Genomic DNA, 21,591 nt, shown 5'->3' on the forward strand with positions numbered 1-21,591 from the left:
ACTTTCACTTCCTTATTTCTTTACTCAAGTCTGTACTTATGTACTTGATTACAACAATAGTTGCGTAATATAACAAGTAACAAGCAAGTTCCAAAAGTCAGCTGTTAACCAGAGAAATAAAATGACATATGTATTTTTAATCTTGTTTTTTTTTTCAGAGCAAGAATGGGTCTTCTCTTAGTACTCAGATTTCTTTAATGCAGCCCAGAATGTAAATCTAGTGTATCCCTTCAAAAATATGCACACTTTTCAGATATTACTAACACCAAGTAAGATAGAGTTAGTATTTTGAAGTGATGTGTTATTATAAGGATCTAGGGGCCAAAATATGCTTTTTATTGGCAGAGCAACATTGGGGAACTGTATATATGTTTGGTTTACTCCAAGATTTTACATCTTGCAGCCTAAAAATATTAACTCCTATGTTATTTCACATTTTTATAGCATTGCAAAAATATCCAGTTCTTGTAAATTAGATGTGTTCAACCAGTAAGGCTTCTTAAATTTGTGACTCGAATGTCCATTACGAACAATACTTAATTACCATGGATTACATTTAAACTGTAACTAAATTATTCACTCTAGTTTATTAGATATGCCTGCATCTCAAATACTCTAGAAAGGATTATGGAAAACTTCTTGCCTTAAATCTGTAGGATATTAAATGCCTAGGTGTAGCTACAGTACTCAACATGCATGTAATATGTTTCAGAATGCTTTCAGAGCTGCTGGGTACAGTAAATGCAAATTAAAATGTTGCAAACTACACAGCAACACTGAGGATGCAAACCTAAAAAGTAAAAAAGTGATATAAGAAGTGGGGGTAAATAAGATAGGGTTTCCTGGAGGAACTGTATGTTGGTGGCGGAACTGTGTAAGCGGACAGGGATGGGGGAGGACATTCAGGTGTCAGGCAATTTATCCTAAGCTAAAACCTTGTCACCGCCCAGAACTAGGAGAGAAAATACTAGTACTTTTCTATACTACCAGCTGTTGGACATTTTTTTGACGGTTAATATTAAGAATAAATATTATTTGTATAGCATATTAAAGTTTATGAGGCAATTTTGATTTAATTTGACCTTCACAACGGCCTTGTCTACTTTCTTTTAGGTCCAAGGTCTAAGGATGGATCAATGTTAATTTCTGTGCTGCTGCTAAAACTCGGGGATTTTTGAATGTTAGAGAAGCTGACTTCTGAAGAAGTCATTTCAGTGGTGAAATAGACATTAATGATTTAATTATGGGTTAAGAGTATGAACCAATACATTCACCTCTGAAGACCGAGAACTGTTTTTTCCACTGAAATAATTTTTTAATAAAGAAAAATTCTATGAAAATACCCCCAGAAACATTTAAGGCATGTTTAGCATAATTTATTGCATCAGAGTTTTAAAAACACTGTTATTTCAATTCTTTGTGGTATAATAAAAACAAGCAGAAAATCCTAATCCTGTAACATGAATCAGGTCAAAACTTTCCTCAATGTCAAGTGTTCTGAGATGTTCAAAGTTGTAAGACTATCAGATACTTTTAGTATTTAAAGTTGCAATTTCAACTTTCTGGCTATAATTAGTCAAATATTGACTGTCTCAGTATGACAAGTCATAGAATGGAAGGGAGATAAATTGTTACTTTTTATATTTGTGTCTTAATATACACTTATGTTTCACCTTCTTGTATTGCATTTTTCATTAAATATTTTATTATACTTGTTTATAGAAAAAATTTTTAGAAAGTACAATGCCCCGGAAATGAAGAAGAAAAAGAAAATCATAACCTACCTCCAGAAATTCTTATTGCTCCCTGTGTTTTCTCCTGTGACAGCAACAGGGGGTGCGGATCTTCATTATGCTCTACAAAGAGGTGGAACTTGCTCTTGGAATCAATAGTGAATACAGCAAGAGGACTTTGATTCATCTACACCCCAACATAAAGGTATTCAGGTCATCTTGCTTAACAATGTTTCTTCTTTATTATTCTGTAGTTATTCAGATACATTTTACTTTGAGCAGTGGTAATCTTTAGAATTCCCTAATGTATATTTTGAATAAGTAATATTGTGAACTTCTCAGAAATAAAATAATTATACTTTCTTATACTTCTGATCTTGATGGAGTCAGCAGAGCTCTCATTTCTGCTTCTCTTACCCTGATAATTTAGCCAAGAATATTCTTCCTAGAGTTGTTTTAAGAGCCCTGTCAAGTTTCTATACTCCTCATTAAGGTTATCCTGGAACCTCTTAAATGTGATCTCCCTGGGATGTCCCTTGAACACTGATAGCAACAAAGAGAACTCCTTTAGGATTTAAAGTGCTCTCCTTAAAAGCACTTTGTATAAAGTACTAGTAAAGTGAATAAACATGGTAAGCAATTTGAAAAAAGCCTTTTGATATTTTACCAAAGACCTGAAGCCTATCAGTAAATATTGTCACCCAGTCACTGAGCTACATCAAGACAATGAATTAATCTTCAGCAGGCTTAAAGTATATAATGATTATATATTTCACCTGATTAAAAAAAGATATTCCGTGTAAATAATAACCAAAAGAGAGCAGGAGTGGCTCTACTAATATTGGACAAAATAGACTTTAAATCAATAAAGTTTACAATAGATAAAGAAGGACATTATATATTAATAAAAGGTTCAATGCAGCAAGAAAATGTGATAGTTATAAACATTTACGTACCTAATACTGACCATCAAAATATATAAAGCAAACATTGACAGAATTGAAGGGTGAAATAAAACAGTTCTATAATAATCGTTGGACACTTTAATATCACACTCTCAATAATGGATTGGTATATACGTACAATGGAATATTTTTCAGTCTTAAAAAGGAAGGAAATTCTGACATGTGTTAAAACATGGATGAACCTTGAAGACATTATTCTAAGTAAAAATAAGCCAGTCATAAAGACAGATATTGTGTGATTCCATTTACATGAGATACCTAGAGTGGTCAAATTCATAGAGACAGAAAGTAGATGGTAGTTGCCAGATTTTGTGAGGAGGAGGGAACAAGGAGTTTTTGTTTAATAGGTATAGAGTTCCAGTTTTGCAAAATAAAAAGTTCTGGTGATGGATAGTGGTGATGGTTGCACTATATGAATATGCTTAATACCACTGAACTGTACACTTAAAAAGATTAATACGGTAAATTTTATGTGTACTTTACCACCATAAAAACATGTTATTAAAAAATAAAGTTGCCTCCAAAGTTTTTGGAATGTTTCTACTTAAAGACATACAAAAATAGGTCAGTCTGGGATTATTTAGAGAGAATTCCGTTTGAAACCAGGAGGTTAATAACTTCTTAAATTACCTTTAAAATCAAGAGCTGCCAAAACATCTATATCCCTGAATCAATATGATTACTAGTTCAACTTAATGACTGCCAAAATATCAATATACTTATTAAAAATTTTGTCAGAGATAGGTGTAGGCTAAAAAGTTTTAGTGTTTTTTATATAACATATAACATAACCCTTTTGGGGGAAAAGGGAATCTGCTATTCCACTGAGCTGACTTTTATTGAAATATGCAGCCAAATTTCAAGCTGAAGGGCAGCTTCCCCCATATGTGACGGGTCCAGGGTGGTCAGGGGAGTTTTGAAAAGTATCCAGGGATAAATACTGAGGATAAAATAAATAAATATTCTGCTAAATACTGAGGATAAAATTAGAAGTTTGGGGATTTTCTTTGATGTATAGAAGCACATTTTAGCATTTGAATTGTAGGAAATGTTCAGGGGAGTAAACAGACCTATTTTATTATAATATGAAAGACATTTTAGAAAGCATATTACGTGTGTGGTCTTTTTCCTCTCAAGGTGATGAGGCACCCAGATCATGTGTCATCCAGTGTATATCTGTGGGCTCATCACGAGAAACTCATCATCATCGACCAGTCGATGGCCTTTGTGGGTGGGATTGACCTGGCCTATGGAAGGTGGGATGACAATGAACACAGACTCACGGACGTGGGCAGCGTGAAGCGCGTCACCGGGGGACCTTCTCTGGGTTCCCTCACAGTTAGTAAATTTCACCTTTATGGAACTGCATATAAGGGACACAGTTTGTCTAAGTGTGTGTTAATAGTGTGATTGGTTGACTGATGGATTGAATGAGAGGTGGCATATCCCTGGAGGGGTAAAGAACATTGAGTCCAACACAGACCTGGTTTCAAATACCACTTAGTCAGTCTGTAACTATGCATCTCTTAATCTCAGTTTCTTCTCTTGTAAGAAGAGAAAACAGATTTGATAGAGCATGTGCTATCTCATAGTCAGTTCCTTTGCTTTCCATTTAAATTAAAGATTTAGTTCCTATTTGGGAAAAAAGTTCATAAACAAAAATGTGCGGCAAAATTGGACTTTAAGTTAAATAAGCAACCTTATTACAATTAGCTGCCAAGGTTTTTGAAATCTTCCTTCTTACAGACATACAAAAATAGGATAGGTCAGTCTGGAGTCATTTAGGGAATTCTATTTGAAAGGAGGAGATTATTAACTTCTCAAAGTATCTTTCAAATCAAGAGCTGCCAAAATCTCTGTATGCCTATACTTGTGTACTTATTATTTCAACTCAAATGGTTGTCAAAATATCAGTATGCTTATTAAAAAGTTAGATGGGCTCCATCTTATTTTACTGCTGTATATGTTGGTGACTTTTCTGGGAAAACAGAGATTTAGTGAAAAGGTAACGGGGAAAATGATTGACAGAAAAAGCATCGCTTACTTAGTATTTATCAGAGGAAGAAGTTCAGTAGCTCAACAGTGAGTATAACTCACGTAATTGTATTTGAAACCAAAAGGTTAATTGGCATGAAATTTCTGGCCCAGTGAAAGAGGAACTATAATGGACTTCCTGGTATCCCTTTGGAAGTATTTAAACAGCTCACAAGAATCGCCCACTGCCCTGTGGCTGACCTCGCACGTGTTATTGCGTGTCTCTTAGGGAGCCTCCATCGTGTGTAAACTTTAAACTGGAATTAAAAGGCCACAGTGCAGCTTATCTTATGCAGTTTCTTTTCTTTTCTTTCTTTCTTTTTTTTTTTTTAAATAATTTTCTCAGGCTGAAACAACAGAGTCTATGGAATCCTTAAGCCTCAAAGATGAAAACGAATCTAACAAAAATCTGCCTGTCCTGAAGACTGTTGATGATGCAGATTCAAAACTGAAAGGCATAGGGAAGCCCAGAAAGTTCTCCAAATTCAGCCTCTACAGGCAGCTGCACAGACACCACCTACGCAGCACAGACAGCATCAGCAGCCTCGACAGCGCCTCCAGTAAGTCATCATCTGCACTGGAACTTATCTCAACTATGCTCTGTTCCTCCATAGCCAGACACCGTATACCTGTTTGCAGAACTTGTCCTTCTATGATGGAGTAAAGTGAACAATGCTGAGAAGTCATTATATCATCCTGTTCAGTCTCATGCCATTTCATGGCTCTGTTTGACTCATTTTAGAACAGATTTATTGTTTTATTCACATCACTAGTCATAACAACCACAATTCATGCTTCTAATGGTTGCAGAATGACTAAGCATTTCTAAAATAATGCCAAGTTATAAAGGAAAAAGAAGAGTATTAGGTGTGCTTTATAAACTTTTCATATAAGAGATTTCATGTCTCTTTCTATCCAGAAATACATCCAGCTTGTATCCTGAAACATCAGATTTTCTACATCTTATAAATTTACCATTCTTTAAGATTTGTCTTAAAGCTCTACGGTTTTCTGTTGCACAGAATTTGTGACTGATTCTATAGCCTTGCCTTGTTTTTAAAATGATTGCAGCTGCTTCGGAGTTTAGAAAACTTGATATATTTATATATATCTATATCTCTTTGTAAAGAAAGAACTCTCAACTTTCTCCAGGTGATTGTAATCACTGTAGGAGCCGTCAGAATTTAATCCATGGTTTAAAGCCCCACTTGAAACTCTTTCACTCTTCCGGTGAGTCAGAGCAGGGGCTCACTAGACCTAACGTTGGTAAGTGATGTGTGAAGCGCCACAATCTCTGTAGGCTTCAGCTTTTGCTGCGTGAGCAGAGTGACTGTGTCTCTGGATTGGCTTTCTGTTCTCACAGTTTTCATCCCACGTATATTTTTAGAATTGATAATCTGATAAGTTTCTGTAAGAACTAGGTTCTCAAATAAATTAATCAGGGCCTAAAATATGGTGGAATGAAGAGGAATTTGGCAATGGATCAGATTTAGTGACAAGTGATCATCATAATAAATAGCAACCACAGTAAAATTGGAAGCTAGCATTTATTGTGTGCAAACTCTGCCACTCACTGCCCCGAGCACTTGTGGAGCTTGGTAATAACAGTGCTATCTCCTTTTTACAGATGACCCAACGCAGGGTTAGAGGTGATAAGTGATGTGCCCAGAGAAGTTCTAGTTTATCAGTCTCCCAGAAGTCATGCTTCAGACTTGTGATTTAGCAGATATGCCGACAGTCATCAGGACCTTTTGGCTAAATTCTTAAGGCCACAGTTCTATGTACTATTTAGGAGATGACTGAGATAGAGCCCAGCTAGCATGGCTGGCTGTGAGTCACTTGTGGCTGTCAGGAGCTAATGACCCTGAACATTAAGCTGGACCTTGAGCAGTGGTTCCAGCATTCTGTAGTCTGGAGACCCTACAACTTTTAAACTGATTAACCGTATATAGTGAACTAAAGCTCCAATGTAACTGTTAAGTAAATTTGTTTGTCTTAAATCACATTGATATAAAATACGTAAACAACATTGATATACATTAAAATATGGAGAAGAGCATATATGGGGAGACATTTTCTTTATTTAGCATACAACTAGTCCCTGATGCCAATGTGGATTCAGCGATAGCTCACAGTAATTCCTGCGCTCCGTAGAGCGTCATAGACCTGAGACAGGGCACTGGGAAGTCCAGAGAGCCAGGTCAGGGGTGCATGCCGGGGCAGACATTAAAGATAAAAGGTTGCAAACACGTCCAGGTATTGCTTTGTAATTCCAGAGTGTGGCTTTGCTGCGTTAGGACTGACGATGAGATGGAGGAATGAAGTTGTGAAACATGAAGTCAAGGGGACTGAATGCTAGTGTTGCTGACAGCAGGATTGGGGGCAAGTGGAAAAGAAGATACAAGCTGGGTGCTGAATACGTTAAGTAATTCAGGCTGATGGCAGGCTGCAAGGGGTGATCCCCATAGTGGTGAACTAGGGACAGCAATGTGGGTGGTTTTCAGATGTTGATGGAGATCCTCTCCCTAATAAACTGGATACACGTCCAGTGCAGTGTTTTTTATTGAGAGAGAGAGAAGAGAGAAAGTAAACAACCTAAAATCCAAGAGTAGAGGATGGAGGATGGTTGAGAACATAATGAGCAGTTCATTCCCTTGATGGAATTGCACAATCATTAAAAACTGTAAGTGGGGATACAAAAATAGATGTATACGACTCATTTGTTCTTTAAATAAGTACTTACGGAGCTCCTATGTCAATCACTGTTCTAGATACTAGGGATGGAATGAACAACACAGACAAAATTCTGTTAACTAGTAGGAGAGTAAGGATGGGAATTGTATATACAAATAGATCATCAAACACAATGTGTCAGGTGGTAAGAATTATCATGGAAAACAGTACAGCAGGGGAAAGGGGGAAGGGCAGAGGGGAGGAGTTACTATTTTATATGGGGAGGGGGTCAGAGAATGCTTTTCCAATGAAGTGAGTTTTCGAGAAAGATCAAAAGGGAGAGAAGAATCAGGATAAGATAATGTCTGTGGGGAGGGAGTCCAGCCAGGAGGAGTAGCAAGTGCAGACTATGAGGCAGGAGGGGATTGGTATGTTCCAGGAGTGGCTGAAGCCGGGTGGGAGAGGGGAGAATGATAGGAGCAAAGTCGGAGAGGGTTGGGTAGATTATAGAATTTTGGTTTATACGTTGAGTGAAAAAGGAAGCCATCAGATGGTCTTTTTTTTTTTTTTCTTAAACATCTTTATTGGAGTATAATTGCTTTACAATGGTGTGTTAGTTTCTGCTTTATAACAAAGTGAATCAGTTATACATATACATATGTTCCCATATCTCTTCCCTCTTGTGTCTCCCTCCCTCCCACCATCCCTATCCCACCCCTCTAGGTGGTCACAAAGCACCGAGCTGATCTCCCTGTACTATGCGGCTGCTTCCCACTAGCTATCTATTTTACATTTGGTAGTGTATATATGTCCATGACACTCTCTCACCCTGTCACATCTTACCCCTCCCCCTCCTCATATCCTCAAGTCCATTCTCTAGTAGGTCTGTGTCTTTATTCCCATCTTGCCACTAGGTTCTTCATGACCTTTTTTTTTTTTTCCTTAGATTCCATATATATGTGTTAGCATACTGTATTTGTTTTTCTCTTTCTGACGTACTTCACTCTGTATGACAGACTCTAACTCCATCCACCTCACTACAAATACCTCCATTTCATTTCTTTTTATGGCTGAGTAATATTCCATTGTATATATGTGCCACATCTTCTTTATCCATTCATCCGATGATGGACACTTAGGTTGCTTCCATGTCCTGGCTATTGTAAATAGAGCTGCAATGAACATTTTGGTACATGACTCTTTTTGAATTATGGTTTTCTCAGGGTATATGCCCAGTAGTGGGATTGCTGGGTCGTATGGTAGTTCTATTTTTAGTTTTTTAAGGAACCTCCATACTGTTCTCCATAGTGGCTGTATCAATTTACATTCCCACCAACAGTGCAAGAGTGTTCCCTTTTCTCCACACCCTCTCCAGCATTTATTGTTTCTAGATTTTTTGATGATGGCCATTCTGACCGGTGTGAGATGATATCTCATTGTAGTTTTGATTTGCATTTCTCTAATGATTAATGATGTTGAGCATTCTTTCATGTGTCTGTTGGCAATCTGTATATCTTCTTTGGAGAAATGTTTATTTAGGTCTTCTGCCCATCAGATGGTCTTGAGCAAAGGCCAGACAAGGTCTGACTTGCATTTTTACAAACGTTTAATTCAGAGCAGACAGGGGTGGCAAGTAGTGACCAGGCAGGTACTGAATACATCTTGAGGTGGAGCTGACAGCATTTGCTGATGCACTGCATATGGGATGTGGGGGACGGAGAGGACTCTTTCCATTAACTACATTAAGTTACAATTTTAACTTTTTAATATGAAAGAAGTTAATTTACTTAAATAGGAAAGCCAAAGGATAGTTGAGTCCTTCTGGGGCAGTGCTTTGCGAAGTCTATTCCTTGGATCCTGGTGTTTCTCGGGGGGACTCTGAGGATAATACTGAGGGCCCCGGACCCTCCTACCTCTATTGGTACCTGTGTCAACCAGAAAAATCCCACATATATTATTTTATATATTGGACTGCCATGTGAATTTGTATTGGGAAAAAAAAAAAGGAAGTTCTACTATTAATAATGAAGGAAGTTTAAAGAGCACAGCTCTACATTTAAATCATGTAAACTTTTAAACTTATATTGTCTTATAGGACTTGAAACCCAAATTAAGCACAGAGTGACTCTTCATTATAAGTTTGAAACTGAATGTTTACTTGAGTTAATAACTTCCTTCCTGAAGATATGAACGGGATTAGCTTCTCTGCAATGTTTCACTTGAATGCAAAAGGCCATGGCTGAACGGGTCTCCTAGCGAAGACCCGTTTTTTTTTTTGTTTGTTTTTGTTTTTGTTTTTGTTTTTTATGCTTCATCATGGGTTCCTTTGTTTTCCATCCCTTTTTTTTTTTTATGGTCTGTGTTTTCTCTTTTTTCTTTTTATAAATTTATTTATTTTTTTTTTTTATTTTTGGCTGCGTTGGGTCTTCCTCCTGCACACAGAGTGTGCACGCAAGATCACTGTGTGTTTTTAAGTAGAAAAAACTGCACTAAAATCAGCTCATCTTAAATGTGATTAGTAACTACGGTAGATTTCTATAGTATATATTTTAATTCAAAATCACTCATCCATCTTCAAGATTTTTTTTCTGTTAAAATTATGTTGCAAGAGGGAGAATTTCAAACACATTGTTTCCTTGATACAGTTATTTTAAAAGGGTTGAATTTTATTCTTCTTATATTTAGTAATTGTTTGCTAATCTTTTCCTTTTAAGCAAGATTTAATATATGGCTGATGGGGAAAATAATTCTTGCCATTTAGTTGAGACAAGTGTTTCAAACTCAGATATCTAATCATAAGGGATAATGAAGAGTAGGTTAAGTCATTTCTAAACTCTGTTTTCAGTGGTGTAGAATGTATAACACTTATTTTCACTCTCAAAGAGCTTATTATCTAATAGGTAAGTGGTGGTATTACTAACCTAGTGCCTTAGTAATTCATCAGGGGGATATATCCTCTGGCAAGAGTTGTCAGTGAAGCCTTCTCCACAACTGTAAACCTGATCCACAATGCCAAAATCCAAAATGTTTCAAGAACTAAGAGATTTAAAAATATATATATATAACTCATTGGGGACCTGTTTTGGAACTGGCTGTGAATATAGGCAGAAATTCAGTAGGTATAGACTAAGAAGGGAGAGAAACAGGCACTCCAGGTAGATATTATATCTTAACACACATATGAGAAATGCCAACAACAAAGGGGGGAACCAACAGCAAAATGAAAAGACAACCTACTGAATGGGAGAAGATATTTGTAAATGATATATCTAATAAGCAGTTAATATCCAAAATATATAAAGAATTAATATAACTCAACAACAACAAAAAACAACCCAATTAAAAAATGGGCAGAAAAGCTAAAGAGACATTTTTCCAAAGAAGACATATAGATGACCAACAGACACACAAAAAGATATTCAACATCGCTAATTGTTAGGGAAATGCAAATCAAAACCATAATGACATATCACTTCACACCTGTTAGAATGCCTATTACTGAAAAGGGAAAAAATAAAAAATGTTGGCGACCACGAGGAGAAAAGGGAACTTTCATGCACTGTTGATGGGAATGTAAATTGGTGCAGCCACTTTGGAAAGCAGTATGGAGATTCCTCAAAAAATTAATAATAGAACTACTGTATGATCCAGCTATCCCATTTCTGCGTATTTACCTAAAAAATACAAAAAAAAACCCTAATTCAAAAAGATACATACACCTTTATGTTCATTACAGCATTATTTACAATAGCCAAGATATGGAAACAACCTAAGTGCCCATCAGTGAATGAATGGATAAAGATGTGGTAAATATATACAATGGAATGCTGCTTAGCCATAAAACAAGATGAAATCTTGCCATTTTCAACAACATAAATGGACCTTGAGAGTATTATACTAAGTGAAATAAGTCAGATGGAGAAAGACAAATACTATGTGATTTCACTGATATGTGGAATGTAAAAGACAAGGAAACAAACACAGAAACAAAATAAATAAGCAAACTAAACAGAAATCATTATGTAGATGCAGAGAACAGAGTAGTGGTTACCAAAAGGGAAGGGGTTGAGGGAGGGTGAAATGGGTAAAGGGGATCAACTGTATGGTGATGGATGGAGAATAAATTTTTGGTGGGGAGCATGCTGTAGTGTATTTAGAAGTAGAAATATAATGTCATACACATGAAACTTACATAATGTTATAAACCAGTGTTACCTCCCTCAATTAAAAAAAAGAAATTAGAAGATTCTGGATTTTAGAAAGGTAATACAATACCTATACTCTATATTATGTTACACTCCTGGCAAAGTCCAGGAAATACCCTATAAGCAAATCGTTTATATTCATGCAACATCAAGTGGGATAAATAAAGATAATAACCTCAAGTTCACGTCAGGTTTTGCTAACAAATGAGCTGTGAAAAAACATTTGGATTTTCAGAGCTTTTGGGTTTTGGAATTGCTGTTGATGGGTAGTTAATTTGTATGGATTGGGCTGGTGGGATATAACTGTACCAATATCTGGAGAGTCTTGAAAGTCAGGCTGAGTCATTGACCCTCATTCCTTAAATGCTGGAGAATCCCTGGGGAGGTGGAATTTGGAGGGGGTGGGGGGTGGAGGGGAAGGGTAGGGGAATAAGGGTGGTATTTTACGAAGGTCATACTAGAGTCATGGGGGGTCTGACTAGCTTGTTCCAGTGGGCCCAAGAATGAAGTGAGTAAGAGAATATTTTTTCAGAAGAAAGAATCAGCAAATTTCAATAGGATTTGAGAAGTGGTGATGGGGAGGTGGGTGGAGAAGACAGTGAAGAAGTGAGGGGAGCCAAAGGTGATTCTGAGGTTTTGCTTGAGAAACCATAAACAGAAAGCAGAAATCTCAAGGGAAGACTTGATTTTGTGGGAATGACGGTGATTCTAGTGCTACGCATGAGTTTATAGTTTGGTGGGACAACTAGGTAGATGAGGTCAAGTGAGGCATTGGACGTGGCTGTAGATCTAGAGCCCCAGTGAGAAGCCAGGGCTACAGGGGTACATTTAGGGGAAAGCTGGGGAAAACCTTGTGAGGGAGGAGGAGCTAGGAAAGAAGATCAAGAAGGGTGAGTTGGAGTAATGGTAGGGGAGTGTGCAGCCTTGGAAGCTAAGAGACGAGAGAAAAAACAGGAGGATGTGGCAAAGTCAGAAGACACCGGGTGAGGGGCAGAAAGATACCCTCTTCATGAACTTCAGCAGCCAGAGTCTGGGCCACCGATGGATGAGGCTTGCAGTAAACTGGCATGAAAAACCGCTGCCAAAAGACAAGGCAGATGCAATTATGAAATCAACTGGGAGCCAGATACAGACTAATAAGAACCACCTCAGATCGGCATTGCTGATGTAAAAAGTCCTTCTTTCCTGCTCATACGTGTTCATGCCATTCTGAGCAGTAATCGCAGTAAGTTGGAGTATTTTGTTCTGTTTAGCCCTAATATTGTTTCATTTGTTCTGAGGAGGACCCTGATTTATTTGGATTAGTTTAGGCCATGACTAAAACCAAAACCAAATTTGAACTGTGAGCAGGTTGAACTCAATTAGCACCAAGATCATTATCTGAGACTAAGAATTTGCTTTGTTTTTCTTATCAAAGCTGATTATTAGGTGAGATTTTTAAACAAGTATATGTGTATACATATAAAGATTTAGCCTGGAGTTTCTCAACTGATGAAAACAAATTTTATATATAATATATATATATATATTTTTTTTAATTTTACTTCAGAATTGACCCACTATTTACCTCGTTCTTTGTCCCCTTTTTTTCTTTTCCTGTTTTTTAAATAAACAAAGTGCCATGCTTACTCTAAGAGCCTACAGGTGAGCAAATAGACCTACCAGTACTTTGGCCTTTCAGTCTTAGAGAGCAGGAAAATAAATCACTGGGAGAAATCAACAGAATTCTATTTTTAACATTATTAAGTTTTGTTCATTGTTAGCATTTTAAGACATTTTCCTTTTACAGAAAATTCCAATACCCTTTGGAGGTTAATTATTCAGTCTGAGATAGAACACTAGCAGTATGTGTGGTGATTGTTTAAAAACTTCTGCTCTGCAAATGCTTATTGATTGCCTACTGACTGCCAGGAGCTATACCAGGCACTGAGGGGACACACTCCCCACCCCAGAGTTTACAGATGAGTGAGTGGGGAGCAGGGAGGGAGCATCCTTACACAACTGGGTCACAGAGTCAGAGGCCCGGAGGTGTGCAACTGTTAATGGTTCTACAGCAGTGCTAGGGACTGCCTCTCCCTGCTGGGGTCTGGGAGGTGTCTCTAGGACAGATGACAGCTAACGTGGCTCTTGAAGGAGGATGAGGAGTTCAGACCAAGAGGGAGGGAAGAACATTCTAGGCAGAAGGAATAATGTGCCAGCTGCATGATGAACCAAGCCTGTCAAAATCAGTGAGAAGTATGGTGTGCGTGGGGTCTGGGTTGTGTGAGGAAAACAAGGACCAGAAAGAGAGATTGTCAGCAGTTTGAGAAGAGCTAGCTCTCTGTGCATACTAAACCCTTAGGATTTGACCCCCCTCTAGGCAGTAGGTCATCCTAGAAGGCTTTTAGGCAAGGAGTCTGCATTTTTAGAAGGACAGCTCTGGGGCAGCGTGTTGGTAGGGAGACCAGTCTGGTACTCTCACTGGCTCCTGCACGTGGTACCATTTATTCATTCAACAAACAGTTTTGCATCCAATGTCTATCTGTTAAGTGTCTCTTTTGTGCCAAGCGCTGCATTTTGTGATTTGTAGTTCTGCTAGTTTTCCTACTTAGTTGTCTTTGTGATCAGCATATTCCATAAACATACAAACTATTTAAGTCAACATATTTACCCTTAAGTAAAACGTTCCCGACAAAGTTCTTTGTGAAATATTGCAGTGGATTGCTGCTTTTGCGCCTGTGCCGTCATGAGCTTCTGTCTATTGTTACACTTTTTATGGATGTCATTTATAATTTTAGAAAAATAGAATGTTAAAGCCCAAAAGATCTTAGATGTCATCTGGACCCAATGTTTCCTTTCACACATAAAGGATTTCTGACCCAAAAAGATGAAGCTCAGTGTCACTTAGCTAGTCAGTTCCAGGGCTGGAACACAGGTTATCTGCAAATTTGAGGTTCTTGCATTTGGAGATGCAAAAGACAAGAATTATACGTTAAATGTGCACCATACTGGTTGAGGAAAAAGAAGGACATGACTTCTTTATGGCCTCTGCATCTCATGTTCCTCCACCTGACCTGACTTTACTGCTCTCTCATAGGCTCTCCTAGCAAGTTCTTTATTCACAGTTAACCCTGTGATCTATTCCTCCAGTGATCTGGTAGATGGTGAGAATAAGAATATTAAATTTCACTGTCAAATGATGGACCTGATTATAGCCCCAACTACCCACTAATAGTAAATTCATGAGGGTTTTAAAACCTTGTCAGCCCACAGCCTCATGAACACATGCTGTCCTAGTTATGAGGCTTAAGAAGAAAAGTTAAGAAGTCTTTAGGTGTTTAATAGATAAGAGATGAGCTTCCCTCTCTGGGGTCCGCCTGAACCAGTCTCTGAGCGGGTCTTGCTGCATTTACAGACACAGGCTCCATCCGAAGTTTACAGACAGGTGTGGGAGAGCTACATGGGGAAACCAGATTCTGGCATGGAAAGGACTACTGCAATTTTGTCTTCAAAGATTGGGTTCAACTTGATAAACCTTTTGCTGGTAAGTACCGTGGTAGTGGGGGCTGCTTATATTTTGTCTTTACCTTGTCAGCATCTCAACAAGTATGCATGTGCATGATCTAATATCTTTTGTTTTGTTTTGAATATTTGGTAAAACACTGGAAACTATGATTCAGTCATATACTTAAGGGCTTTTCCTTATAGTAAGAAAAGAAAATGAAATAGAGCTTACTTGTTGGAAATCTCCAGCTTCCACATAGGCATATTTTAGGGGGGTAATAATCTGTAATTCTCCAGGAGATGGTTCCCTTCCTTTGATCATCTCCTTTTTTCTGCTTAACATCTTCATCTTCCAACATTAAAACAACACATTTCAGATTATCACTGTGCTTGTATATCTAACAGGAAATAGGAACGTAGCTTAACATTATTTCAACAGGATAAAAAAGAAAAATGTAATGTCAAGTACACAGCTTTAAATAATTTGTACCAACTCACATCTGCCTTGCCTAGTGATTATCTAATAAGTGAAGTGGAAACATGTTTGGGAGAGGTGCATGGGAGACTGTGTTCCCCAGTGTGAGATCTATGTTTCTCTTGGCTATAAGGGTATTGTTCTACCCAAGCCAAGTAATATACACACGGTGGGCATTACCACATTTTCTTATATGTATCGTAGTCAGGGTCAGAGCTGGGGTCAGATGGCTTGTGTGCCTCTGGGCACAGAAGTTAGCGAGGACCTTGCCTGGTGCACCCGGGCAGATTTCATTGACAGGCACTCCACCCCCCGGATGCCATGGCACGACATCTCCTCTGCGGTCCACGGGAAGGCGGCTCGCGACGTGGCCCGTCACTTCATCCAGCGCTGGAACTTCACGAAGGTACATAGGTGGTTTTATCATGATTCAGTCCACATGAAGAGAGACAGGCCAGGAAGAAGAGGCGAGAAGGGGCTGCGGTGGCCGCAGCTGTGCTACCCATCTACTCTTGGGTGCCCGGTTGTCAGAGTGCCTGGGTCTCTGAGCAAAAGAAAAAAAAAATATTCCTGAACTTTCACACCACAGACAATTCAGAGGGCGGAGGGATGATGCTACTATCACAGCCTATGGTTTAACCCTTTGAACACTTGGGACACTCAGTGTCGTTTAAGCATCTGGCCGGGGCTGATAGTCACGTGGAGGGCTGTCGGGCTACTGTAGGGGGATGGGAGCCTCGTTCAGGTGAGAGAGCTGGAGCTTGCAAAGCCTTCCAATCCTGGCACTGCCCTGGGCCCATATTGGTACAGGCTTCTGAGAGGCGGTTCTGAGCAAAGTGAACAGCGTGAGAAGATGGAGCCAGTTTTCTTTTCTCCAGTCTGTGTCTTCCTTAGTATGATGCCTTCATTACTTGTAAGCATTTGACCTAACATTCCTAAGTTAAGTACCTGTCGTCTAGGTGTTATTAAGATTCCATTTTATTTATAGAATCTTAATAAAATAAATAAAATGGTTTTATAGGCATTTTCTCCTTATAATTTGGAGATAATTTGGAAGAAGATGTAGTTTTATTAACAACTTAAAGTGTCACCTTATTTTCATTTAAATAACATTATAAACAGTTAGTGGGAGCTCTTAGAAACAGTGGAAATATTTTTAACAAGAATTTAGAGGCAAATGAATGAATAAACAAAAGGATAATATTTTTAACTTATTGGACTGACAAAGATAAAAACGCTGCAGATACCTACAATTGGGTTTGGGATCTATGATGGTCTTATACCTTGCTCCTGGGAGGATAAATTGGTACAACTGCAGAAAACTTTTTAAAGGTATGTAACCTTTGACTCAGAAAATCTATTTCAGGTACTTAAGCTAAAGAAGTTACTCAATAAGTCATTTATCTTGACATTGCATCTAATAATTCATATAAAATGAGAAACAGCTGACATCCTCATTAATAGAAATCGTTAAACAAGTTATGATTGTTCCATGCCATTTTACTATGAAATTATTTTGAAATGATATATAGTGCTTTACTGCTGTTGCAAGATACCTACAACGTAGTAAAAAATCAGTTTATAAAATAAGCCCATTTTTGCAATTGTATACTTCTGTAACTCCAGGTTGTATTTAAGTTTTCTTTAAAAATACAAAGCAATAATGCTCACTCCAAAAGGTAAAAGAAGGAAAAAGGGAGTTTTCTGTCCCTGGGAAATAGACAGAAAACAAAAATAAATAATCTATTGCCTCTTCACCTAGAAACACCCATTGTTAGTATCTCTTTCCCTTTTTCTTTTTCAAATGAACCTGAATTTTTTTTATAATCACAAAGTAAGGAAGACTGGAACTGTTTTTTAATTTGAATCTTTTTTACCTGTTTTTCTTTATTTTAGATTATGAAACCAAAATATCGGTCCCTTTCTTATCCTTTTCTGCTTCCAAAATCTCAAACAACAGCCCATGAGTTGAAATACCAAGTGCCCGGGTCTGTCCATGCTAATGTACAGGTAAGTCTGGCTTTTCTTTTTCATGAAGTACTAGTGGGTACAGTCACTCTTACTGGACTAAATGCCTATTGGCTTCAAGTTTTGCAATAAGGACAACTCCAAAGCAAATCCAAATAGACCTTTTAAAACTTAGTATTGTATTTTCTATTTTAAATGTACTCAATTTATCCTCTTGTTAAAACTCTCGTATAAATATAATAAATGCATATCTTTAGAAAAGGCCACTCAAGGAGAGGCTTGTCCTGTAATTCCTTCTGAAGTGACTCTAGCAACATGATACCCAGTAAACCTGGAGCTGATACCAGTGAAGTACCAGGAATACGGCTGAAACTTAGCATATAGGAAGCTAGTTATAGTTCAATCTAATTTTAGTTCCTAATTAACCAAATGCCTTTTAGAGACACTTTTAAAAGAATGAGAAATTTGCTTATTAAAATAACAAAATTTGACCACATCCAGTACAACATTCTCAAATTACAAATAAGAAAATTAAGACCCAGTGAAACTTTGAGACTTGCCCAGGGTCATCGAGCTGGTTATCAACAGAGGTGGAGCTTGAAATCCTAGTCTAGTCCACTGTTACCCAATCTGCTCCCTGTACCAACTCCAGCTCAAGTGTCTTGAGATCATACAGGGACAGAACTAGGATTGCATTGCCTTTTGTTCAAAGTCATCACTATCGGCGTCAAATGTATTGTTTAAGTACAGAACAGATTGGTGTTTGCCAGAGGCAAAGGGTGGGATGGTAGGGGTGCAGAAATGGGTGACAGGGGTCAAAAGGTACAGCTTCCCGTTTTACTCTTAATAAGTCCTGGGATGTAATGTAGAGCATGGTGACTGTAGTTAACAGTACTGTGTTGTATATTTGAATGTTGCTAAGGGAGTAGATCTTAAAAGTTCTCATCACAAGAAAAAAAATTTGTAACTATGTGAAGTGATGGATGTTAACTAAACTTATTGTGCTAATCATTTCACAATATAGACATATATCAATTTTTTTTTAAAAAGTATTTTTTAAGTGAAGATCCAGTAGTCTGCTGCTGACATCGCTATTATGGATTTATTTAATTTGGATATGGATTCTGGTGAATATGATTATATAAATGAAACGCCTAAATCAGTTACTTTGTACTACGTGCAAGGAGAGGTGTGTGTATCTAAGAAATAAAAAGACATTTCAGACCGTAGATCAAATAATAGAACAATCAAAAAGATAAATCACTTAAGAGAATTACCTACAGCAAATACTTCGTCATCCCAGGCTAAAGGAGATAACTAATTTAAACTTAGAGGCACAGATAGATATGCATTCATATGTAAGTTAATGAATATTTTATGAACCTGTTTAATTTTATTCTACTTAGAGGGAAAAATTACCTGTGCTGTAAGATAAAATAGGAGCCTTGATATTAAGAAAATAAGAGAATTTAATTTAATATTTGAGATGGCATTAAAATTGACTCAGTGATCAACTTATCCAAGTTAGCCGATGCTAATTAAGCATCTGTTGAAAAGTTATTTCTGAGAATTGTGTATTTTTATGATTAGCAAAAGATGGTTTATCCCAGTGTTGCATATACATACATCTTCTAATGTTTTTTGGTAAAGCCCTGGTTTATGTATTCTCTTCCTGCCACCCTGATGAGGCAGATAGATGCTCTGCATGTCCGCCCTACAAAACGCCTCCCTTGGTTCACCTTCTCCCTATCACTGGATGTTGTGGTAGAAATGGAGCTAGATCAGTGACTCCTTACATGCTCACATGTTCATCCCTGACATGCCCAGGCTGCCTGCACTCTACGAAGCCAATTGATTTCAAAGGAAGTTTACCAAGACTCATTAATTCATTTATTCAGTCAATTTATGTCTACTAAGTGCCATCTGTTTGCACAGTCAAATCATCAGTGCACACCTGGATACTGAGGAGGCAGACAAAAGGAGTTCTCTGACTCTGGAAAAGGAGTTAGATGGGGGAGAGGAAGCTGTGATGTTAAAGAATTCAGTTAACAAGGCAAGGTGTGGTCTAGGACCAAATGCCAGTCTTGAGAGTATGGACCAGCATGCCATGAGAGGTTGGCAAATGAGAGGGACAGAACTGGGTTCCCCCTTTAAGGAATAAGTCTGCTGTTCAGAAGATGGTAGAACCAACTGCAGCAAACCATTTGCTCTTGAAGGGGTAGTAGATGAGGTTCAGACAGCATAAAGCCAGACTGGGGATGCCCTGATGTGCTGGCCTGGTTCATTTTGACCTGATCCTGGAGGCATTAGTGAACTCTGGAATGTTTTTTTGTCATCTGAGAGGAAGCATGATACATGAATGTTTTATGAACATTAATCTAGATCAGAGTTTCTCTAATTGGGTTTTGCCTGTGAAATGCTAATAGCTATTCCACAAAAAAAGGTTTCCATGGACAGATAAGTTTTTGCAGATTTTTTTTTTTATACAGGAGAGTTTAATTTTTATTTTTTTTATTTATATTTATTTTTTTTGGCTGTGTTGGGTCTTCGTTTCTGTGCGAGGGCTTTCTCTAGTTGCGGCAAGCGGGGGCCACTCCTCATCGCGGTGCGCGGGCCTCTCACTGTTGTGGCCTCTCCCGTTGCGGAGCACAAGCTCCAGACATGCAGGCTTAGTAGATGTGGCTCACGGGCTCAGTTGCTCCGTGGCATGGGGGATCCTCCCAAACCAGGGTTCGAACCCGCGTCCCCTGCACTGGCAGGCAAATTCTCAACCGCTGCACCACCAGGGAAGCCCGCAGATTTTTAAAATATAGGACTTCTTAGTGCCTTCGTTATGTCTACGTGCATAATGAAATTACTAAGACTGAATATTCTATGAGCATTTCCCAAGCTTAATTGATGTAGGATCTCTCAATTTGTCACCTATTTCCGTTTTTCCAAACAAACACACTTTGGGACCTAAAGTTTATACATGTGAAAAACTTATAAGACTAGAAAGGGAATGAACACAAGGAGACAAGTAAAGAGACTGGTATAGTAATTCTAGAATACACTAATTTTGTATTTATAAATTAGTATTCTTTTTCTTGAAGGAGACTCCCCCATAGTTGAAAAAGTTTTAGACCTCACGAAACATCTGCTGGTTGCCAGTAGATGTTTTGCAGAACTGCCAAAATAACTCCAGTTGTGAAAACAGTGGGCACCACCAGGCAGTGCATCTTTTTGAAGACAGGAAAATCTGATATGACCAGACACTGAAGAAAAGACAAGAAATTACCCTGCTCCATTTCTCCTTTTCTGTAAGATTCTGACCACGGTATTGTTTCACTTCACATTACTTACTGGCTCTAAACATTTTTCACCTTGTTCTAGGCGTTGCTGTCGTCAAGTTATACATGTATAGTGCTTAGCCGGTAAAAGCAACAATCTAGTCCAATCCCTGGTTTTCCAGAGAATCCAGAAGACATCAGGGAGATAGGGACCTGGCTGTGTAGGAGGCTACTTAAGTCTTAAAAAGTTTATTTTTGTATTTTCAAGTCTTTCATTCTCTCAGTTACCGTGTGGCAATAGCCAAATGACTGTTAAATACTCTTGGTTGAGAAATTTAATAAAACTTAATAAAAAGTCTTCTTATTCTTTTTAACATTGATTTTTAACGTAGTTTTTAACATAGTTTATTGTTCATAACATAACTTAGAGACCACAAGCTTAATTAACTGGAAAGGAGTGATGTAATGTAGCCAGGGGAAGGGGCAGACTGTATTCAAATTCCTGTCTCACTACATACGAGCTGTATAACCTTGGGAAAATTATTTCACCTCTCTGAATGCGTTTCCTTCATCTTTAAAACAGGAAACACAATAGTACCTGTCTCATAGGGTTGTGGTGATAGTTAAATAAATTAATCCATGCAAATCACCTAGAAGAGTATACTAGTTTGAATTCTATCAATATTAGCTACAACCTTCAGGCATTCCCTAGTGTTTTCAAAAGTTTGCAACAAGGAAGCTGACATTTCTCTGGATGGGTCACAGGCTAGTTCTGGATACAAAAAT

General features: G+C 38.0%; 1 protein-coding gene across 7 annotated transcripts in view; it reads left to right on the forward strand.

Annotated features, from left to right (window-relative positions):
* The window catches only part of PLD1 (phospholipase D1), a 225,372-nt gene that overhangs the window by 142,925 nt on the left and 60,856 nt on the right, over nucleotides 1–21,591 (forward strand). For 6 of the 7 annotated variants that reach the window (XM_082393917.1, XM_082393915.1, XM_082393921.1 and 3 more), the window contains 7 exons: nucleotides 1,828–1,938; nucleotides 3,836–4,036; nucleotides 5,079–5,292; nucleotides 5,885–5,998; nucleotides 15,005–15,133; nucleotides 15,856–15,974; nucleotides 17,465–17,578. In XM_082393917.1, coding sequence (XP_082250043.1) covers nucleotides 1,828–1,938; nucleotides 3,836–4,036; nucleotides 5,079–5,292; nucleotides 5,885–5,998; nucleotides 15,005–15,133; nucleotides 15,856–15,974; nucleotides 17,465–17,578 — 1,002 coding nt within the window. The remainder of the gene's footprint in view (nucleotides 1–1,827; nucleotides 1,939–3,835; nucleotides 4,037–5,078; nucleotides 5,293–5,884; nucleotides 5,999–15,004; nucleotides 15,134–15,855; nucleotides 15,975–17,464; nucleotides 17,579–21,591) is intronic. The other variant, XM_082393916.1, reaches the window with a different exon arrangement.

The sequence above is a fragment of the Balaenoptera borealis genome (genome assembly GCF_965194805.1).
Source record: "Balaenoptera borealis genome assembly, chromosome: 5".
NCBI lineage: Eukaryota > Metazoa > Chordata > Mammalia > Artiodactyla > Balaenopteridae > Balaenoptera > Balaenoptera borealis.